This window comes from Protopterus annectens, chromosome 12.part0 (genome assembly GCF_019279795.1).
Source record: "Protopterus annectens isolate FY-2018-M chromosome 12.part0, PAN1.0, whole genome shotgun sequence".
NCBI classification, from domain to species: Eukaryota; Metazoa; Chordata; order Ceratodontiformes; family Protopteridae; genus Protopterus; species Protopterus annectens.
Window position 1 is genome coordinate 652,371,448 of NC_056746.1, and position 21,285 is coordinate 652,392,732.

Consider the following 21,285-nt stretch of genomic DNA (forward strand, 5'->3'; position numbering starts at 1 on the left):
ACGTTTGTTTTTATTCACCTAATGGACCTGCATCCAAAATCCTACTCTCTACTTATTTCTTGAACTTCTCCCCTTTTCACCAACATATCTTTCCACACTCTGTAACCTGTTCATCTTATGTATATCAGCCTTAACGGTGTAGCTTTGAACCATATCTTCAAATCAAGTAAATCTAAACCATTTTGTTTTGTGGGAAGAAAAAACTTGGGGAACACCGATGCTGAGTTTTTGTGGGCTAGAGAATGATAACAGTGCTATATACAAAATTTGCAGTTTGTTTAGTAGCTGCATATGACTTTCGAATGCCCTTGTCGTGTTGATAAACAGTCCACCTGTGAGAAGACCAGTATTCATACTGTAATAAATAGTGCTGGTTGCAGTATATAAAGTGCACATTATAAAAACACACTAGTATTTCTTATTAACTTTATCCAGCAGTTCAAAAAATAGACACTCACAGCTTCTAAATTTGGCTTATGGAACTTGCTCATTGTACAGGACATGCTACCATTAACACATTCCCACTTTCAGTCATTTTCCACAGTCAGTTCCATTCCTGTAGATAACACTTGTCCTGGGTGCTCAATTTGTTCTTATAGTAATGCTGACAATATGCATTTTATTAATGAAAACAAACTACATAATTTGCCTAGGTACTAGTGTCAGTCAACCCATGCAGTTTGTTATTTTAAATGTCCTCTCACATTTTACTTCACAAAGACCATTAGATAAACAAGAATATGAAATGCTGGAGTATCTCATCGACGTGCAAAATTATGGCCCACTAGTCCTGTGGCTCATCATTCCTTCATAAGGGAGAAGGGGGATTTTCATTGTTCTAAATGAAATTAGAAATACGCTTTTCCATGACATAACTAACTTACATTGGCAGAAGCAGGATACATTTATGGAACAATACGAACATCAGAATTAAGTAATATATTTACTATAGGAGTCCTCAGAAATATTTATTCACATACATACATGCTATTTACTTCATTATTTATTCAGCATGTTGTGTAATGTGCACATTTTAAAGAAAAGTACACTATGAAAAGTTTTGTTTCCCATTCTTATATCCATACATATGTATTTGCTCATATATTCTAAAATGTGTCCACAGGCATAATGGGGCATCATTCAGAGAAATTAGTTCTGTAGCATTAACAGAGCTATTAGTGTTATGGAACTAATTACCAATTCAGAAACATGCAAGAGTGACATGGAGTAAAAGTTCACTAGCAACTCATTTGCAATGCAACACTGCTGAACAGGTAGCTGCAGGCACACACATGCACACAGCCTTGCAGTATTCACCTGCTGTGCTACTAGCAAACTCACCGCTGCCATAAGCGCCACTGGATGTACACTGTAAAATGCATTCTTCAATCGTCACTGCTTGAGCTTATTGTTAAATCACTCTACTACACTATAACACAGCACATAGATACACTCCAAATTGTCGCATCTGAATGCAGCACAACTCTGTAGTGCTACTAGAGGCTTCACACCACTGCAACGCTAAAGTGACCTTTTAAATTGCTCACCCATAATGCACTGTGCAATCCTACTATAAAATGCCACCAATGTTTGTGCACTGCTTCAGCCCTCTATTTACTCTTTTATCATTTTTTTTTGTTACACTTCCATTATACTTGTTTAAGAATAGTAGATTATTTTCTAACAACTATTCTTTTTGATTTTTTTGAACTTAATATTAGTGCCAAGAGACTGTTATCGTACAGATTGCATTTTACTGTTTAGCACCCAAGTGCTAGAAATAACTCTCAGGTTGTATAATTACATTACTGCACTCAATTTATCATGGGTAACTCTCCCTAATCCCTATCCTGCTGTATTTGGTCATTATACACGTAATGAAGATGGCGGTTGAATGGGTTCATGCTCAAGATTTATTTTTAGAGCAACAATCTTAACTTGAATCTTCAGTCAGTTTTAAGTGCGAGGCTATAGGCTAAAAGGTGCATTAGTAATTATTTCAGTTGTGTTCAGTTAGACTTCTCTCTCTCTTTTCTATTGGTCTTACATAATGGCTCGATGCTTCTAAAATAATTAAAATTAAATGCCTGAACATTTGAAAGACAGTATACCCAAATTGTTTGTTTTATGATGTAGCCAAAATAATTATACATCTTTAAACAAACTTGGTGGAGTTACCTGACTGACTAATCATGGTATTAAGTTTAGAAAAGATCTGTGGCTGTGTCTACCTAGACTTTAGCAAACCAACTGGCAGTGTACTGAAAAAGAAGTTATGTACCTACCATAACGTTCCATGTTAGTTGTCTCCTCTCGCCTTCTTTCTTGCTGGTTGGGTTCGGAGCCGATCCTCGGCTCCAACTCGGCCATCTTCTAAAGCTCGAGAGCTACATACTGGCTCGAGGCCTCCCCATATCCCATGATGCTTGGTGCTAGAAACCCAGATCTCGTTTGGTAAGACTAACAGCAGACAAAATAATGAAGGAATCCTATCCTATCATACATAAGCCCAACTACAGAGACTACCAGGTAGAGTGGGATGGCCAGAGAAGGCTCAGCCAGTGTAAATCCATAGAGAAACTCTTCTCGGTCTAGTAGGATAGGGGAATGGAGGGTGGGACGCAAGAAAAAAGACGAGAGGAGACAACTAACATAGAACGTTATGGTAGGTACATAACTTCCTTATGTTAAGTTGTCTATCTCGCCTTCATTTTTGCTGTTTCGGACAGCGTCCCTAGCACCTAGGGTGGCTCAGTGGAACAGACTCTTCAGAACAGTGGAACCAAAATCAGCTCTGCTCCTGGAAACCACATCCAACTTATAATGCGAGATGAAAGTATGAGGGTTTGCCCACGTGGCCGCTGCACAAATAGATTCCATGGACAACCTAGCTTGAAACGCAACAGAAGTGGCTAATGCTCTGGTGGAGTGGCCTTTTGGTTTAACAGGCAATTCTTTATTCCTCAGCTGATAGATAAAGATGATGATAGAAGTCAACCACCTAGATAAAGTTACTTTTGATACTGGTAGGCCTTGATTGCCCTCTGCATAAGAGAGGAAAAGCTCTGATTTTCTGAAGTCCTTAGTCCTATGCAAATAAAAGCGCAGGTGCCTGTGAACATCTACTTGATGTAACTTATATTCTCCCCTGTTGGAATGGTTGGGAAAAAACACAGGAAGGTCAATGGACTGATTCAAGTTATTCTCAGAAGAGACCTTAGGAAGGAAGGAAGGATTAGTCCTAAGAGCAACCCTGTCTTTGTGGAACACTAGGTACGGGGGACGAATACAAAGAGTCTGCAGTTCAGAAACTCTTCTCGCTGAAGTAATTGCTACCAGAAAAAGTGTTTTCCAAGATAAAAACTTAAAAGAACAGGAAGCTGCAGGTTCAAAGGGGGGCAAAATTAGAGAGGCTAGAATCAAATTCAGATCCCACGGGCGTGGAGGATCTCTAACCGGGGGCATGATCAGAGTGGTTCCTTTGAGGAAGGCCTTACAAAGCTTATGAGACATTATACTACTTTCTGAAAGGCCAATGTGAAAATTTGAAATTGCGGCTAACTGCACTCTAATTGTAGCGGAAGCGGACCCGGTATGAAAGAGCTCCGCAAGAAATTCCAGGATGTGGTGAACAGGGGCTGAAAAGGGGTCTATATTCTTAGCCTCTGCCCAGGAAGAAAAATGTTTCCACTTACTAGCATAAGTTTTTCTAGTGGTAGACTTGTGCGATGATAAAATAATTTCACACAATGATTGGGAGATATCAGGAAGCCTGGCTAGGGTTGGAAGTGGAGCAACCAAGCCGTGAGCTTGAGAGATTGTAGGGAATGATGCAGCCCGCCCGATTGATGGATCAGGAGGTCTGGAGCTGGGTCCAGAGTCCAAGGCTGCTTGATAAGATAATGATGAAGGAAAGGAAACCATATTTGTCGAGGCCAGTACGGAGCAATGAGGATCATTCTGCAACCCAATACGGTAGCATTCTGTATCAGCTTGGAAATTAGGGGAAAGGGGGGAATGCATACAGAAGTCCCTGGGGCCAATTGTGGACTAGAGCGTCTCTGGGGGAATGCTCCTGATGTGGAAGGAGAGAGAAGAAGTTGCTGCACTTGCTGTTGAAGGGGGTGGCAAAGAGGTCGCAGCAAGGTTGCCCCCATTTGCAGAAGATTTGGTCCGCTACTACTTGATTCAGAGACCACTCGTGAGGCATGAGAATAGCTCTGCTCAGCCTGTCTGCTATAACGTTGGATTTCCCAGGGATATGCTTTGTGGTCAGAAACCGTTGGGAAGAGATCGCCCACTGCCAGAGTCTGAGTGCTTCTCAAAATAGGGGTAGGACCTGGTTCCGCCCTGCTGGTTGATGTACCACACGACTGACATATTGTCCGACTGAATTGCAATTGTCCCAGTAGGAAGAGAGTCCTGAAGAGCTTGCGACGCTAAAAACACGGCCCTCATCTCCAAGACGTTTAAGTGCAGATGGTACTCTTGAGGTTGCCAGGTACCCTGGACTGTTCTGCCCTGATAATGGCCCCCCCACCCAATCAGGGAGGCATCCGTGGTCATCGTAGCAACTGGAGGGGGAAGTACAAATGGTCTGCCCACAGGAGCACTGATGAGGAGACCATCCATCATGCAAGGTGCTTTTTGCATGCTTCTGTGATGATAATCATGTGAGACATGGGAAGCTGCTGGAAGGACCATTGGGTGAAAAGAAGCCATTGGAGGATCCTCATGTGAAAACGTGCCAGAGGGATGAGTATGATTGCTGCTGCCATGAGACCCAGGGTTTGGAGGATGAACCTGGCTTGAATTCACTTGCATTCCAACAAGATCTGGACATGCCGCCAAATGACTAACACCCTGTCTGGTGGAAGGCTGGATGACCTGTCTTTTTTATTTAAGTTTATGCCTATAAAGGTGATAAGACTGACAAGGCAACAAAGTATATTTTTCGAAATTTATAGTGATACCTAGTCTGGAGCATGTCTGGATAGTATAGTCTCTGGCTTGCAGAAGGTGATGCCTGGTGGTAGCAGTGAGGAGCCAGTTGTCTAGCTACGGAAACACCTGGAATCCTTGCCGTATCAGGTGAGCGGTAACTACTGCCATATATTTGGTGAACACCCTGGGGGCTGTGGTGAGACTAAAGGGCAGAGCTCTGAACTGATAATGGCTGGCTCCCAGCCAGAAGCGCAGGAATCTTCTGGAGCACCTGTCCATTTTGATGTGGTACTACGCATCCTGTAGATCTATGGAGCACATCCAATTGCCCTGACTCAGGAAGGGTAAAATGGACTGTAGCGTGACCATCCGAAACTTCGTTCTTTGTACAGACCTGTTTAGTCTGCTGAGATCCAAAATGGGTCTCCAGTCCCCTATCTTTTTTGGTACCAAAAAGAACCTTGAGTAAATTCCGTATCCTTGCTGGTCTGCTGGGACTTGCTGGATGGCCCTTTTTCTTAGCAGTTTTGAAACTTCCTGAACAGCTTGATCCCTTAGATTAGGTGGAACATCTGGAAGGGACTTGTTCAACAAGAAAGGAGCGCGAACAAAGGGAATTCTGTAGCCTCCAGATATAACAGACTGTACCCATTTGTCTTGTGTTATGTCTTGCCAGGCTCTTGGGTACAGTGATAATAGTCCCCCGACTGCCTCCAGAGGTGAGCAGCCGGGCAACCCTTCAGGGATGCTGGAAGGGCTTGTCAGAGAAAGATTCTCTGCTGCCCTGGTTTTGCGGACCCCCTCTGCCATGAGGGCGGCGTCTGTTATTGTTCCCTCCTCTGCCCCTGGAGGGAAACTCACCACGTGTGTCCAGCAAGGCTCCCTGGGATTTCCGGAACCACATCTTTCCACTCTTCTGACCCTTGGGATATGGTCTGGAAGGAGTGGAAAAACAGACTCCTACAGCAGGGAGAGTCTTGCCTTCCTGCTCACACCTGGTAAGGGTGTCCTTCACCTGTGATCCAAAGAGAGAGGAACCATCAAAGGGGGTGTTGGTGAAAGATGCTCTGAAAGGTTCCGCAAAGTTACAAAGCCGCATCCAAGCGTGTCTCCTTAGAGCGACGCCTGTGCCTGCGGCTCTACTCGCCCCATCGGCTGCATAAGAAATGAGCCTCATGGAGGAGTTCACCACTGAATTAAGAGTCGCCAGCTGGGAGGCAACCTTGGCCTGGGCCCCCTCAGCTGATGGATCTTGGAGGGTACCTCCAAGCTCTTTAAGGAGATCCCTCTGTAGACGGGTAAAGTGGCACAAGTAATTCAGAGACTTCATGGAAAAAGTCGCTGAAGAAAACATCTGCTTCCCATATCTGTCCATCGTCCTAGACTCCTTATTAGGGGGATGGACAGATGAAGAAGTTTCAGCCAACTCCTTCTTTGTGGCCGCTGCTATCACCATGGCATCAACGGGGATCCCTTTGGTCAAAAATTGCTTGTCCTGTGGTGCAGTAATGAATTTAGCTGGCCTTCTGGGGGTCGGTTCCACTGTGTCTGGAGCTGACCATGCCTTCCGAGCCACCACAGACATCAGTGGGTAAAAAGGTGGAGACACCCAGGAGGTGGAAGGTCGGGATCCAAATGCGTCCAGGCATACAGACTCATCCTCGGAAGGGCTTAGAGCAGTCCAGTTCCCCCCCTGCCTAAGCATCTCAAGGATGTCTGAGAAGGAGACATCTTCAGAGGGGGATCTCGGGGACCCTTCCAAATCCTCTAAGTTGGTATTTGACATGACAGACTCAGGGGAGTCAACATGCTTCCTCTTGCATTTCCTCTTACGAGGTGGCTCCTCTGAATGATCAGGGGAGGCCTCGGAAGAGGAAGATACACCCAAAGGGGTGTCCTGGGGTTCTGAATCCCCATGCTTGGGGTCTGGAAGAAAGACAGAGACTGACGCAGGCACCATAGGGGGAGGAGCCGATGGGGTTGATCGTGGGACTGACTCAGGGGCCAGTACACTCCTCATCACCTCGAAGGCATCCCTACTAGAATGCAGAGAGGGGTCCAGTTCAGAAGAAATCAGAATCCCTCTCCGCACCGAGAGGGACGGTTCCAAGGCTGATGTGGGAGCCGAACTCACCTGAGCCGAAGCACCGAAGGGGAGAGCGGGGTCAGACAAGGGTCCGATGCCATTCGCCCCCTCGCAGCAGACAAGGGAGTCCCGGCACCCAGATTCCTCCAGGGATGGAACCATGGAAGTGATCGGAGCCGACGAAGGAACCGAAGGGGAAGGTATCAGAGCTGACGGTTCCACGACTTGAACCCCAATGAACTCCGGCTCCGAGCTCAAAGGGTGAGTTGGAGGAGGAGGAATATCTACAGACGTGGATGGAGCCGACCCTTGATGAGGGGGGCTGGACAACATTTTAGCAAGGGCCTGCGATTTTAACAGTCTACTGACCACTCTTTCCAAGTCATGGTCCGAAAGTCTTGAGGACCGAGAAGAGTGGGATGAGTGATGATTATGCTCCGATTGGAGCAGAGGTGATCTCGGAGCAGAGCGTATCGACAGCAGAGAAGGAGATCTAGACCTTCTTTGACTCTCAGAGGGCTCCGAAGAACATATTGGAGCCGAATGGGAGGGAGGAGCATCTGTTCCAGCCGGAGCCGAGATAGAAGGCACAGGTTCACCCAACGACGGCTCCGAACTGGGAGCTGAAGGTTTAGGTGCCCTGGAAGATTTCACGGGCGGAGCCTTAGCCAGTGAATCTTGAGGTTTAAGTAAACGTCCAAGGATCAACTTATTTTTGTGCTCCTGCAGGATTCTTGGACTGAATGCATGGCAAATCGAGCAAGAGTCCTGCAGGTGCACGGCGCCCAGACAATAAACACAAGAAGTGTGACCATCTGTCAGAGACAGCTTCTGACAGCATGAGTCACACTTCTTGAATCCGGACGGCTTAGGATCCTTGGACATTCTGAAAGAAGAAAAACCAAGGTAAAACACACACCAAAGGGTTAAGGTAACTAACCACAACAAAAATACACTACAGTTACCAGAACCAAACTACACTACACCAACTATAATTAACTATAGCTAAACTAACTAACAGTAATAAAAGAATGAGAAAAAAAGGTTATTCTCTAACTTAAACAGAAACACTTTAGAGGTAAGGTTATCCTCTAACTTAAACGGAAAACCTTAAGAGGAAAGAGAAAGGGGGAGGGGAAACTCTCTAAGTAAAAACGAGTTTCTGAGGGGAAAGACAAGGATTCAGATAGGAAAACAACTACAATACCAAGGATATATCTAAACAAGAAAATCTACTCTATAGTTTTATGACAGAAAAAAAGACAATATAAAAGTTTTATACGACCTGAGCCAGTAGAGCAACCTCGCAGCAGAAGCGGCAAATGAGATCTGGGTTTCTAACACCAGGCATCATGGGATATGGGGAGGCCTCGAGCCAGTATGTAGCTCTCGAGCTTTAGAAGCTGGCTGAGTTGGAGCAGAGGATCGGCTCCGAACCCAACCAGCAAGAATGAAGGCGAGATAGACAACTTAACATCAAGTTTTACTGTTCAAACTACATCCTAGAGTGGATGATAAAGTACATCTTCACTGATCAGCATGAGTTAAAACATTGGCTGAGCAACAGGATACAAATGGTCAAAGTAAACAATCTACTGAGGAAAAATGATGATGTACCACAGGCATGTGATGTTACTGCAGAGGTCAATGTTGCAACTACTCCTTTTCAATGTCTTTATAAGCTATATTGCAAAAGGCTGGGAAGGAAACCTGTACCTTTCTGGTAAAGATAACTATGCAACAGAGATAAAGAGATGAGAAGAAACTGGAAAGGCTGTAGGAATGGTTACTTAAGTTGAATAAAAAGTTAACAATCATCACATGTGGTAAGCTCAAACCAAGGAAAGGACCACACAGCTACAACAGAAGCAACAGCAATAACAAAAGGAAAGAGGTATGGGGGAATAGCCACTTCAGACCTAAAAGCAGGAGAGCAATATGCAAAACTGGCATTGATGGTTCCACAATACTTACAAACAAAGAAGCATTGTCCACACAAGTCAAGCAGTTGGTTAAGATACTATTGTGGAATACTGTATGCACTACTGGAGATATCTTTGTAACAAGGAAATAGGATAGTAACAGTTCAGATGTGTTCAACAAAAAAGTCTGCACCACAAGCTATTTAAAGCGAGACTAGAAAAGACTGAAGAAAGAATATGGGTGGAGAGAACAAGGGAGAAACTAAGTATGATAAGGAAATCCAGAGTTCATGTGAACACCGTGAAATGCATAAGAACAAGTGAATACAATTTAAAATTATGAGGTAAAATGCTCAACATGGATGGAAGTATTTCTCAGAAAAGGCTGTAGATTGCTAGAACATCTCATCTCAAGAGGTAAGAGGATCAAACATAAGAAAAGAATTCAGGAATGCACAGGATACAGTGGGGCAACTCCTACACATGGGTGAGGTCCTGTTGTTTTGGGTGACAGGGAGTTTGACTGACATCTGTTTAATCAACTACATTTGGTTGACTACACGGATAGTCAACAGGTATGCCAATGACAATCCCCAAGTAGGAGAATATTCCCTTTCCCCAGTGATTGCGCAGTCTTGAAGTTAGTATATGAATTAGCACGGGTGGGGATGGGGCACAGCCTCCAATATGGAGGGTGTAAGGGGACTTGCCCCACTTCAAAAAACAATATTTTAAAGTTGCATGCACCAAGGATCAGTGCATGCATACTAGGAAGTCGACATTTTCAAAGTACAGTGGTTTACCATCAGGATATCAGCAGTTGTGTTAGTGACCAATTGAAGGTAAATAGATTGATGAGAGGAGAGGATAAATAAAGCTATTGGTTAAGCTTGATTTACAGATCACCCAATAATTTAAAACAAATTATTAAGATTAGGTGGGACAAGGATCCTTATCTGTAATCAAACTATTTAATTTCAACAAGCTGTTTTTAGTAGTGCTGACTGCAGTTTTCACCATAACTAAGAAAAAATGTGACATTTAAATACAATGCCATTCATAGTACTGTCAAGCATTTTAATAAGTCTCTCACAGTCTGTCTCTCTGTCTACCATAATTCAACACGCAGAGGCTAAACTTGATGACTGCATTTTAACTTGATTAATTTTTAATAAAATGCTACACTGCTAAATACATTTCACCACATCAGCACTCAAAGTATTTAACACATTGTAATCATTCTAAGTCATAAATTACCAGTACATTTACTGCATTCTGACAACAATTCACAGAATGCAGACTCCACTGTAGCACACTATAACCCAATCTGTTTGGATTTTAACACTCTTGCCAACAATGCTGACTTCATGTAGCAAAAAAGTACAGTTTTGTACCTACCATAAATGTAGATGTTTGAGTGTATACACTGCTGCAGTCATTACACTTGGGTTATCCTTCCTTCAGGCAGTTCCCCAGTCGGCCTGAGTTATAAAATCTTGGTCTGGCGTCAGTTGCTGTCGCCTCCTCCCTGACGTCAGTGCGACAGGGGTATATAAGATGCAGCCAACGCCATTTTCTTCAGTTTTTCTTGCCCCCGATGTCAGGTGCCCCCATATAGGTAGGCAATTCAAATTGCTAATAAAACATACATAAGAAAAGCAAACAACAACTTTCAGTTACCAGCAAATACTCCCCATAGGTAGTAAAGGGTAGAAGACATAGGTACGTACCAGCAAGTAAGAGGAAAAATAGGGAGGGTAAACTGGACTGCAGCAGTGTATACACTCGAACATCTACATTTATGGTAGGTGCAAAACTGTACAATGTTCATCGTGTTACACTGCTGCAGTCATTACTCTTGAGTAGAATCTCAAAGCTGAGGTAGGGTGGCTGGTTCTATAAGGCATTAGGGGTGGTTATAAGGCCCTGCAGCACTGCAGTGGTGAAGCCAGCTCTGGATTTAGAGTATAGAGGCAGATGGTAATGCTTGGTGAAGATATGCACAGAACTCCATGTTGCTGCTTCCAAAATATCCTTGGTAGGTACTCCTCTGAGGTAGGCAGTTGAAGTGGCCGTTGCCCTGGTGTGCTGCTAGGTACAGGTTTTCCATGGTGTGTATAGCAGAAACGTATACAATGTCCTATCCATTTTGAAACAGTCTGTTTTGAAATGGCTTTTCCCTGTGCTCCTGCAGCATATGCTACCAATAATTGCTCAGATTTTCTGAAAGCTTTTGTTTTGTCCAAGTAGAAGCTTAACTGCCTGTGAATGTCCAAAGAATGCAGTAGTCTCTCCCCTTTATTCTGAGGTTTTGGATAAAAAGTTGGCAAGTGAATAGTTTGGTTTAGAGCCACACTTCATATCACCTTTGGCATAAATGTAGGGTTAGTTCTTAAAGACACCATGTCCTGGTGGAAAATGAGGAAGGGTTCCACTGCCATTAGTGCCTGTAATTCTGAAACTCTTCGTGCTGATGTTATTGCCAGGAGCAGAGCAGTTTTCCAAGAGATATATTTTAATTCTGCTGTGTTAGCTGGCTCAGAAGGAGGTAAAGTTAATTTTTCCAAAACAAAGTTGAGGTCCCAAGTTGGAGTAGGTGCTCTATGGGGCAGTCTTATGTTTTTAGCCCCCTCTGAGATACTGTTTTAGCAAAGGATTAGAGAAAATTGGTGGATCCGTGTTGTAATGAGCAGAGATGGCAGAGGTGTGGATCTTGATGGATGAAAAGGAGAGGCCTTTGTCCAGCATCTCAGTTAAATATTGTAGTATCTGAGGAATGTTTGGGACAAGAGGGTCAAGGCTGTGAGCCTGGTTCCAGGCACAGAATCTCTTCCATTTATCCGAATAGGCTTTCCTGGTACTAGGCCTTCTGGCCTCCAGAATGACATCCATAACAGCTTTGCAGAGAGGCATTGCTTGCTTGACTAAGGAATCTTCCATGCAGCTAGGTTTAAGGTCTTTAGCTGGCTGTGAAGTATCTGATTGTTGTGCTGAGTCAGCAGATGTGGGATTTGAAGCAAAATCCAGGGTGGTCCTTGTGCTGAGTTCTTTAAGATTGGGTACCAGTGCTGGCGTGGCCAGTCTGGTGCAATCAGGATAATCTTTGGCTCTTCTTGCCTGGCTTTCATGAGTACCTTTGGAAGGAGAAGTAGTGGTGGGAAAGCGTATACTTGTAGGTTTTTCCAGCTGAATGAGAGGGCATCCACTTTCCATGCTTGTGGATGGTAACTCCTTGTGCAGAATTTCTGTAGCTGGCTTTTCATTGGGGATGCAAACAGATCTATGTCCGGGCTCCAACATTTCTGTGTTATTCTGAATATTTGTGGATTAAATTCCCATTCGTGGGGATCCATGATGTTTCTGCTTAAGTCGTCTGCCAGTGTGTTTTTCTCTCCTGGCAGGAATTGTGCTTGCAGATGAACTTGATAGTTTAGAGTTAGCATCGCTTTTTGATTGATGTGAAGATGCCTTTGTTCTGCGGGCCACTTGCCCTGAATACATTTTCCTGCCATGTGTGCTCCCCAGGCGTAATCCGATGCATCTGTTGTCAGTGTTTGCCTGGTTGTGGGTTGAGTAAAAGGCTGTCCCTTGTTGAGGTGACAAGCTAGAGCCCACCATCGAAACTCCTGTTGAAGGCAAGGAATTAGTGGTATAACTGTTTCCAAATTTTGACAGTGTTGAGACCATACACTCTTTAGGTACCATTGTAGTTTCCTCATATGCAGTCTGGCATATGGAATTAGTAGTATGCAAGATGCCATGTAACCCAAGGCCTGCAGAATTTTTCTTGCAGGGAGTTGGGTCTTCTTTGCCATCAATTGAAAGTATTGAGTTAGTTGTTCTTGCTTGTCTGGAGTGAGATAAGCCATCTGGGCCGTTGTGTTCAAGCTGGCACCCAGGAATATTATCTCTTGTGAGGGCACTAGTTTTGATTTCTTTTCGTTTACTGTACCCCAGGCAATTTAACTTTTTTACAAACGCCAGATGCTTTAGAAGAATGTCCTGACTGTCTGCTTGAATCAGGCAGTCGTCCAGGTACGGATAAATTTGAATTCCTTTCTGTCTGCAAAATGCAATTACTGGTGCCAGGCACTTTGTGAAGACCCTGGGCACAGTAGATAAGCCAAAGGGCAGTGCAGAGAATTGATAGTGCATCGAACCAGCTATAAATCTGAGGTATCTTCTGCAGTTTTGTCTGACAGGGACATGCAGGTATGCCTCCTTGAGGTCCAAGGTCACGAGCCAAGCTTTCTTGCCCAGCATGGGAAGAAGCTGCTGTAGTGTCAACATTTTGAATTTCGGAACATCCAGGTAAGTGTTTAGAGGAGAAAGATCCAGAATGGGCCTCCAGGCTTTGTCCTTTCTGGGAGCCAGAAAGAGTCTTGAGTAAAATCCTTGTCCTTGCTCCTGCGGTGGTACCTTTTGAATAGCTCTCATGTTCATGAGTGCTGTAATTTGTTTTTGAGCCTCTGCCCATTGATTTGGTGGCATATTTGGCATTCCTTTTAACCTTGGCAGAGTGTGAAAGTGGAACCTGTAACCTTGAGATACAATGTTGAGAACCCATTTGTCTTTGGTGATCATATGCCAATTGTTATAGAAAAGTGCCAGTTTTCCTCCCAGGGGGGCTGCCAAGAGAGAGCTGTTTAGCAGCTGTAGTGGGAAGTCATTGGGGCTGCTTTTTATATGGTTGGGGCCTGTCTTCCCCTTCTCTCTGACCTGATGCACCCCATTGTCAAGGCCTGTAAGAAGCTTGTGGTTGACCTCGACCTCCTGGACATCTGCATCTCCCCTTTGAGGTCTGTCTGTAACTGGAAAGGACCAATTCTTTGTTGGCCAATTTCTGCTAAATCAAGGAGGCTGAACCTGTAAGAAATCATTCACCGTTTGCATAGATTTTGCCTTATCCTCCATTTTCTTTAATACCTCTTCTGCCTTAACTCCAAATAACACATCCTGCTGCAAAGGTGCATCCAATAATTTTGCTTTAACATGATCTGGTAACGTATGTTCTTTTAACCAAGCACGTCTTCTAATGACACAGCCTGTAACTGCTGCTCTACAGGAGGCCTCTAAAGAGTCAAAACCACATTGCAAAGTATGTTTTCCCACTTGTTCAGCTGCATGCAATAAATCCTGCATTTCTTTAAAATTAGGAGGATCTGAATCTGGAAGCATTTTTTGTTTCAACTGAGACATCAAAAATTGCTGATATTTTATCATGCGAAACTGGCAATTTAAGGCTCTCATTGCTAAAGTTGCAGACGTACATACTTTCTTTCCCCATCTGTCTAATGCTCTGGAATCTCTGTCAGAGGAAACTGGATTCTTTGCTGACGAGGCTTTAACCTCTTTGGGTCCCTGAGAAATAGTTTCAGGGTCAGCAACAGGGCTTTTATACAGACATTTGTGTGAGTCAGGGACTCTGTAGTATCTGTCAGGTTTAACTGGGGCTGGAGGTAAGGAATCGGGATTTAATCTGGATTCAGTATACACATCATCCACAATATCTAACACTGGTGGAATAGCAAGGGGTCTGTGTTGAGGTAATAAAAGGAAGTCTCTGAGCCTTTTCTTGGATTCTGAGTAATCCTGGCCTTCCTAATGGAAATGCTCCCTCATGGTATGTAAGGTTTCCCCAAAGGAGTAGTCCTCAGGCGGAGAGGCTGATGGAATTGATTCCTCAGCATCAGAATCCTCACAACTGGGTAAAGAATATCCTAGGTCTGAGGATGAATCTGAAGAAATGGACACCTGGTCGGATGAGTCATAGTCTGCATCCTGTCTAGGCCTTTTATCAGGAGGGGGATGGGACCCCCTGATCAGAGTGATTAGGTCTTCAGCCATTTTGAGCATTTGTTTCTTAGGCATGGAGGCCTGTCCTGGAGAATGCTGTATTAGTTTCATTGTTTTTAAAGGGGGCTTAGACTTAGCAGAGGGTTTAATGCTTAAATGAGTAGGTCTGAAAACACCCTCTGAAGCTGCGGGTTGCTCAGCTACTCCGGATCCCTCTAAGGGGTTAGTTTCTGTAGACTGAAAAATTTGTGCGTCCGAAGGCTCAGCCATCTCCACGTGGGAGTTGGAGGTGGCCTGTGGTTCTGCAGAAGCGGTCGTCAGGGGCTGCAAAGGCGCCTCGCTGAAAACCGGAGAACCGGCGACTGGCCTAGAAGAGGCTTCGTCGTCAGTTTTGGGCCTCGGATGCCTGTCCTTGTCTTTGCACTTTTTATGTATTCCGGTCGTCGGAAGTTCTGACGGCATGGTGTAATTGAATTTTCTGCCAAAATAATGTTGGGCAAAATCAAACCGACGTTTAATAGTACACTTGTTAAACCTAGCACAAAACCGACAACCAGTGATGTCGTGGTCTGGGCCTAGGCATAGGATACAATAGGAATGGAAATCCTTATGAGGTAATTGCTTCCCACAAGAAATACAATTATTAACTTTTACTGACATCGGTCTGAGGCAAGAAAAAGTTTCCCCAACGGGGTACTTAGCTTTGTAGAAGACTTTGGTTCTGGATTCGGAATGAAAATCTCAGGAGTCGGCCGACCGGCCCTTGCGAACTGCTTTTGCTTCGGGCACCGCACGGCAAGAAAGACGGAAGAAAATGGCATCGGCTGCATCTTATATACCCCTGTCGCACTGACGTCAGGGAGGAGGTGACAGCAACCGACGTCGGACCAAGACTTTGGAACTCAGGCCGACTGGGGAACCGCCCGACGGCAGGATATCCCAAGTATAATGACTGCAGCAGTGTAACACGAACATCTAACAGCACACGAAAGGAAAACCTAGCAGGCCTATACATAACTATGCCTGCAAGTTGTGCAAGAACTGCTGATTGATCAATTTAGAAGGCTGACTCTCTAAGTACCATTATCCAATATTCTAGAAGTATTTAATCACTTTTTTCTCTCAAGCAAGCTGATTGTACAGAATGGTATCACTGTCATGTTTAAATGTTATTTTTTGTTATCCTGACCAGAGTAAGCATCTTATTAAAACAGCCTCTACTCGGTGTTCCTGTTGTCTCTGTATTAAACTCTGACACACACACACAAAAAAAAAAAAAAAAAAATATATATATATATATATATATATATATATATACACACACACACACACACACACACACACACACACACACACACACACACACACACACACACACACACACACACATTTTATATATTCAGCCTGTGCTGTGTGTGTGTGTGTGTGTATATATATATGTATATATATATATATATATATATATATATATATATATATAAATATATATATATATATATATAATATATATATATATATATACATACATACACACACACATTTTATATATTCAGCCTGTGCTGTGTGTGTGTGTGTGTGTGTGTGTGTGTGTGTGTGTGTGTGTGTATATATATATATATATATATATATATATATATATGTATATATATATATATATATATATATATATATATATATATATATATGGGTCTACTTTACATACCCGAAAACGTTATTCACCGACACTCCGTTGACCGACACCTAAAGACCAAAAGTACCACATACCAAAAGTGTAAAACGCCGACGATCGTAATCCCGACAATTGCAATTAACAGCAAATTACGTAATATTCAGCATTACTGTATAAATGTACCATACATCTACAGGGAAGTAGCCTACCATGATCAGCATTTGTGAGCAGTATCACAGTATTGGTGATGTATTTGAGGAGGTTTCGTTTGAAGCGTGCAAAATTCAAAGCAAAATTACTCCTTTACTGACAACGACTACTGCACGCTTCAAACGAAACCTCCTCAAATACATCACCAATACTGTGATACTGCTCACAAATACTGATCATGGTAGGCTACTTCCCTGTAGATGTATGGTACATTTATACAGTAATGCTGAATATTACGTAATTTGCTGTTAATTGCAATTGTCGGGATTACGATCGTCGGCGTTTTACACTTTCGGTATGTGGTACTTTCGGTCTTTAGGTGTCGGTCAACGGAGTGTCGGTGAATAATGTTTTCGGGTATGTAAAGTAGACCCATATATATATATATATATATTCAACCTGCTAGCTAGTGCATGTTTTTTGTATAAACACTACCACCTAGTGTGCATTTTGTGCATAACTTCTACTAGTCGGAGTGCTGTCTGTGTACTATACTCTTACTGACTACTGTGCATAAACTTTACTACTTGGTGTCCTCCTTGCGTTTAACACACTACTAGTTAGTATGCAGTCTGTACATAAACTTGGCCTCTGAATGCACTACTTGCATGTTATACTCTTACTCATGTATAGTCTGTGCATAAACTGTAACAGAGTCTCTGCATAAACTATGCAGTATGCTGCTTGTGTTTTACACTCCACCACCTAGTATGCTGCTTATTTATTACACTATCCAGTGTACAATCTGTGTAGAACTCTACTTCTCAGTGCGCTGCCTGTGTGTTACACTGTACTACCAATGTACAGTCTATACAGAACTCTGCTGCTCAGTGTGCTGTGTATTACATTCTATTGGTTAGTGTACAGTCTGTGCAGAACTCTACTTCTCAGTGCGCTGACTGTGTGTTACACTGTACTACCAATGTACAGTCTATACAGAACTCTGCTGCTCAGTGTGTTGTGTATTATATTCTATTGGTTGGTGTACAGTCTGTGTAGAACTCTACTTCTCAGTGTGCTGCCTGTGTGTTACACTATACTACCAATGTACAGTCTATACAGAACTCTGCTGCTCAGTGTGCTGTGTATTACGTTCTATTGGTTGGTGTACAGTCTGTGTAGAACTCTACTTCTCAGTGTGCTGCCTGTGTGTTACACTATACTACCAATGTACAGTCTATACAGAACTCTGCTGCTCAGTGTGCTGTGTATTACATTCTATTGGTTAGTGTACAGTCTGTGTAGAACTCTACTTCTCAGTGCGCTGCCTGTGTGTTACACTGTACTACCAATGTACAGTCTATACAGAACTCTGCTGCTCAGTGTGCTGTGTATTACATTCTATTGGCTAGTGTACAGTCTGCGTAGACTTTACGCCTAGTATGTACAGACCATGCTTAAGCTCTACTTTACGTGGTATTCCCAACTACCCAGTATAAATTTGGTGCATAAACACTACTTATTCCTACACAATACAGCCATAACCAGGTCATCTGTTACCCTGGACAGTTATTTAGGCTGGTGCTGCTCTCAAACCAAAGCTGACAACTAAATAAATCTTCCAAATATGAAGACTAAAAAACTGAAAACAAAAAAATGGCCTTTTCTTTCAACTGTAAATGTAGTACGTTCTTTGCTAAAACTGTAGAGTGATACCATCATGCCATTACTGCCACATCAGTAACTGCCAAATGCACCCCTTAATAGCGTGCATTCAGAGCAGCCGCTCTTTTCCCTGCCCTAGCTATACCTCTCTTACAACGAATGTGTATTACACTCGACAAACTAATGCATAGTTTTATATAAACTCTACCACCTAACAGCCTGTGTACAAACTTTATTGTTCATTGTACAATCTGTGCATAAACCCTACACCAGGTATGCTGCCTGTGCTTTGTACTTTACTTAGCATACTGCCTGTGCATAAGCTCTCCTACTCAGTATACTGCAAGTGTTGTATACACTACTGCCTAAGGTATAGTTTGTGCAAAAACTCTACTACTCAGTGCACTGCTTGTGGGTTACGCACTACTACCAGCATAGAGTCTGTGCATATAGGCCACCATTCAATGTGCTGCCTGTGCATTACACTGCTGTCTAGTTTGCAGTTAGTGACTATACTCGATGCACTGCCTTCATGTCACACTCTACTGCCAATGTACAGTCTGTGCATAAGCCCTACTACTCACTGTGCAGCGTGTCACATTCTGCTACATATATAATATGTAGCATGTGCATAATCCCTACTATCTAGTGCACTGCCTGTGTATTGCATTCTACTATCAGTGTATAATCTGGGGTAGCAGACTGTAAGACTGTACTACCTACACAGCATCAAGTCCATGCATGAACCATATTTACCCAGCACTTACACCATACAACCAACATAACATACAGCATTGTACATAAACTCTACAATCCAATGTACTGCCTGTCTGCCAGTATACAATCTATACATAAATTCTAACATCCAGTGTGCTGCCTGTGCATAACAATGTAATACTTATGTAACATACATCATGTCTATAAATGCTGCTACCTAGCAGCATGCGGCCTGTGTTTTTAGAACCTACTACCAGTACAGCCCACAGTACCAGTAATGGTTTACTTCCACCTACCTCTGATTACCGAAACAGAGAATCTGCATGGTTAGGTACCAGTAGCCACTGACTGGGAATGGAACACGTAAATGATCTTCAGTCTTTGTAGAATTCATTTTCAAAGAGTATCCCTGAGATAGACCTAATTAGTGCAGAAATGCATACTGATATTAACAAAAGTATTATTTGTTCAATTATATTAAATATGTTGCTTTTAGGGGACAGATATAGAAAAATGTTATGTTACGCTATCTTAACAATTTCAGAAGTAGTAATAATACATACAGGCCCCATTACACAAAACCATTTGGCAAACAGTAACAATAATGAGTAAATAAAAATACATGGCTTGAACATCCCATTCCCCCAACTCTGCATCACTCAAGACCTTCACACCTGTTTTTTTTAAACAAGTGCAGGTATAAAAAGCAGAGGATTATTGGCTATATTGCATGAATAACAGCTAGTGGACAGTCCAGCAAAAGTCATTCCAACTTAATTGCAAGCAACAAAGAATAATAAGGTCAACTTTGGGCATAGGAATGAAAAGGTAAAACTGCCCAAAATTCAGAGCAGAACTAAAACAAACCAAAAATTTGTACTGTATATTCATCTCAACATCTATATGATACCCTCATCTTGAAAACTGACTTTTACACTTCTATGCCAGTAAAATAATAAGAATAGTTTCCAAACTTCAGTTTGTGAAACCAAAGCTGTTAATCTCTCAGATTATTAACTTCAAACTCTGGCAAACCTCTTTATTTAAAAGTAATCAGATTAAAAGGATGGAGATGTGAAAAATGAACCTACAACAACCAATAATAAAGCTTAGAATTCAATTTTCCAATACTGCAACTCTGTCAGAGCAAATTAATTATCCCCACAATTATGTGAAGATCAGCACAGACAGTCAAGCCTTTGAGGTACTGTACAGCTCAGAACTAAAAAGTGGACCCGATTAACATCAGGTTTTGCACAGTATGACTCAAAGCAATTCAATTAACCTGACAGTGATCCTGGAATACTCATGAAAATAAGCACCTGCACCTAGAAGACTTGCTGGATAATAAAAAAAAGTAAAAAAAAACTTAAGTTACCATGCCTATTCCACCATGGATTAATAAAAAGGAATGTAACATACAGCAATCAGTTTCTTTAAAGAGCCTGTTGCTCTATGGGCTGAAAAATGAGCAGTTTCTTTACCATGCCTATTATATCATGGTTACCACTGGCTTGCAGTGGCTGATAACTTTGCAAGAGATGGATTACTAGTGGACACCTGCTCTACATCCATCAGCTCAAACAGCAAAACTGCAGTTATAAATACTGATCACATACCATAATCAACAGTACCAGTAAACTCACAGGATAAAGAATATAAAAACAGTTTGCTATTAACACTGGACATCAAAACACGGGCACCATGCACTATAGCCAGTACGTCAGATCTCTTCTTTGGCAGTTCATCTTAAATGCTCAGAATAAGGGTGCATGGCTCTAATGTTGAACTAAAACCATTTTTTCAGATGTAAAAGCAAATTCAACCAATGCACAACTGTTAGAGAGATTCTCTGAGTGGAAGAGAGCCAGTACCTGTGCTGCAGTCTTTCAACGACTCCAGGGACAGAATGGGAGAGCCATATGTGAAGCAAGCAAGAAGCAAGGCACTGTGATTTGTCCATGAGCTCTACAAAATAAATAAATAGTGTAAGTCTACTCAACAATCATCTACAAGTAAATATAAATCTCACTAGTAAGAACAAATGATAGGTTTCATACTGTTTAATAAGCAGCAAATAGAGAGATTGCAGCTATATCCAGTTTTTTTTTTACAGACTGGAAACAACTGCACTTGCTTCAAAGATGCTGGCTAATCTCTGTAGCTTTGACGCATCTGCACACTGTGACTCGTTACATTTCTGCACTTTAGGATACACTCTGTTGCTCAGTGATTGTAACATTATATAGATGTTCCATGTGATCATTTTGTTTATTTCAGCTCTTTACTCAGAACTGCATCCATTTGCACTACTGCACTGAACTACTTTGTTGCGA

The 21,285-nt window shown here is 42.6% G+C and overlaps 1 protein-coding gene across 1 annotated transcript in view; it reads right to left on the minus strand.

The window, feature by feature from the left end:
- The window catches only part of PGAP6 (post-glycosylphosphatidylinositol attachment to proteins 6), a 750,660-nt gene that overhangs the window by 137,253 nt on the left and 592,122 nt on the right, over positions 1-21,285 (minus strand). The window contains exons 7-8 of the mRNA XM_044089784.1: positions 20,824-20,917; positions 19,246-19,369 (exon numbers count right to left, since the gene is read on the minus strand). Of these exons, the coding sequence (XP_043945719.1) occupies positions 19,246-19,369; positions 20,824-20,917 (218 nt within the window). The remainder of the gene's footprint in view (positions 1-19,245; positions 19,370-20,823; positions 20,918-21,285) is intronic.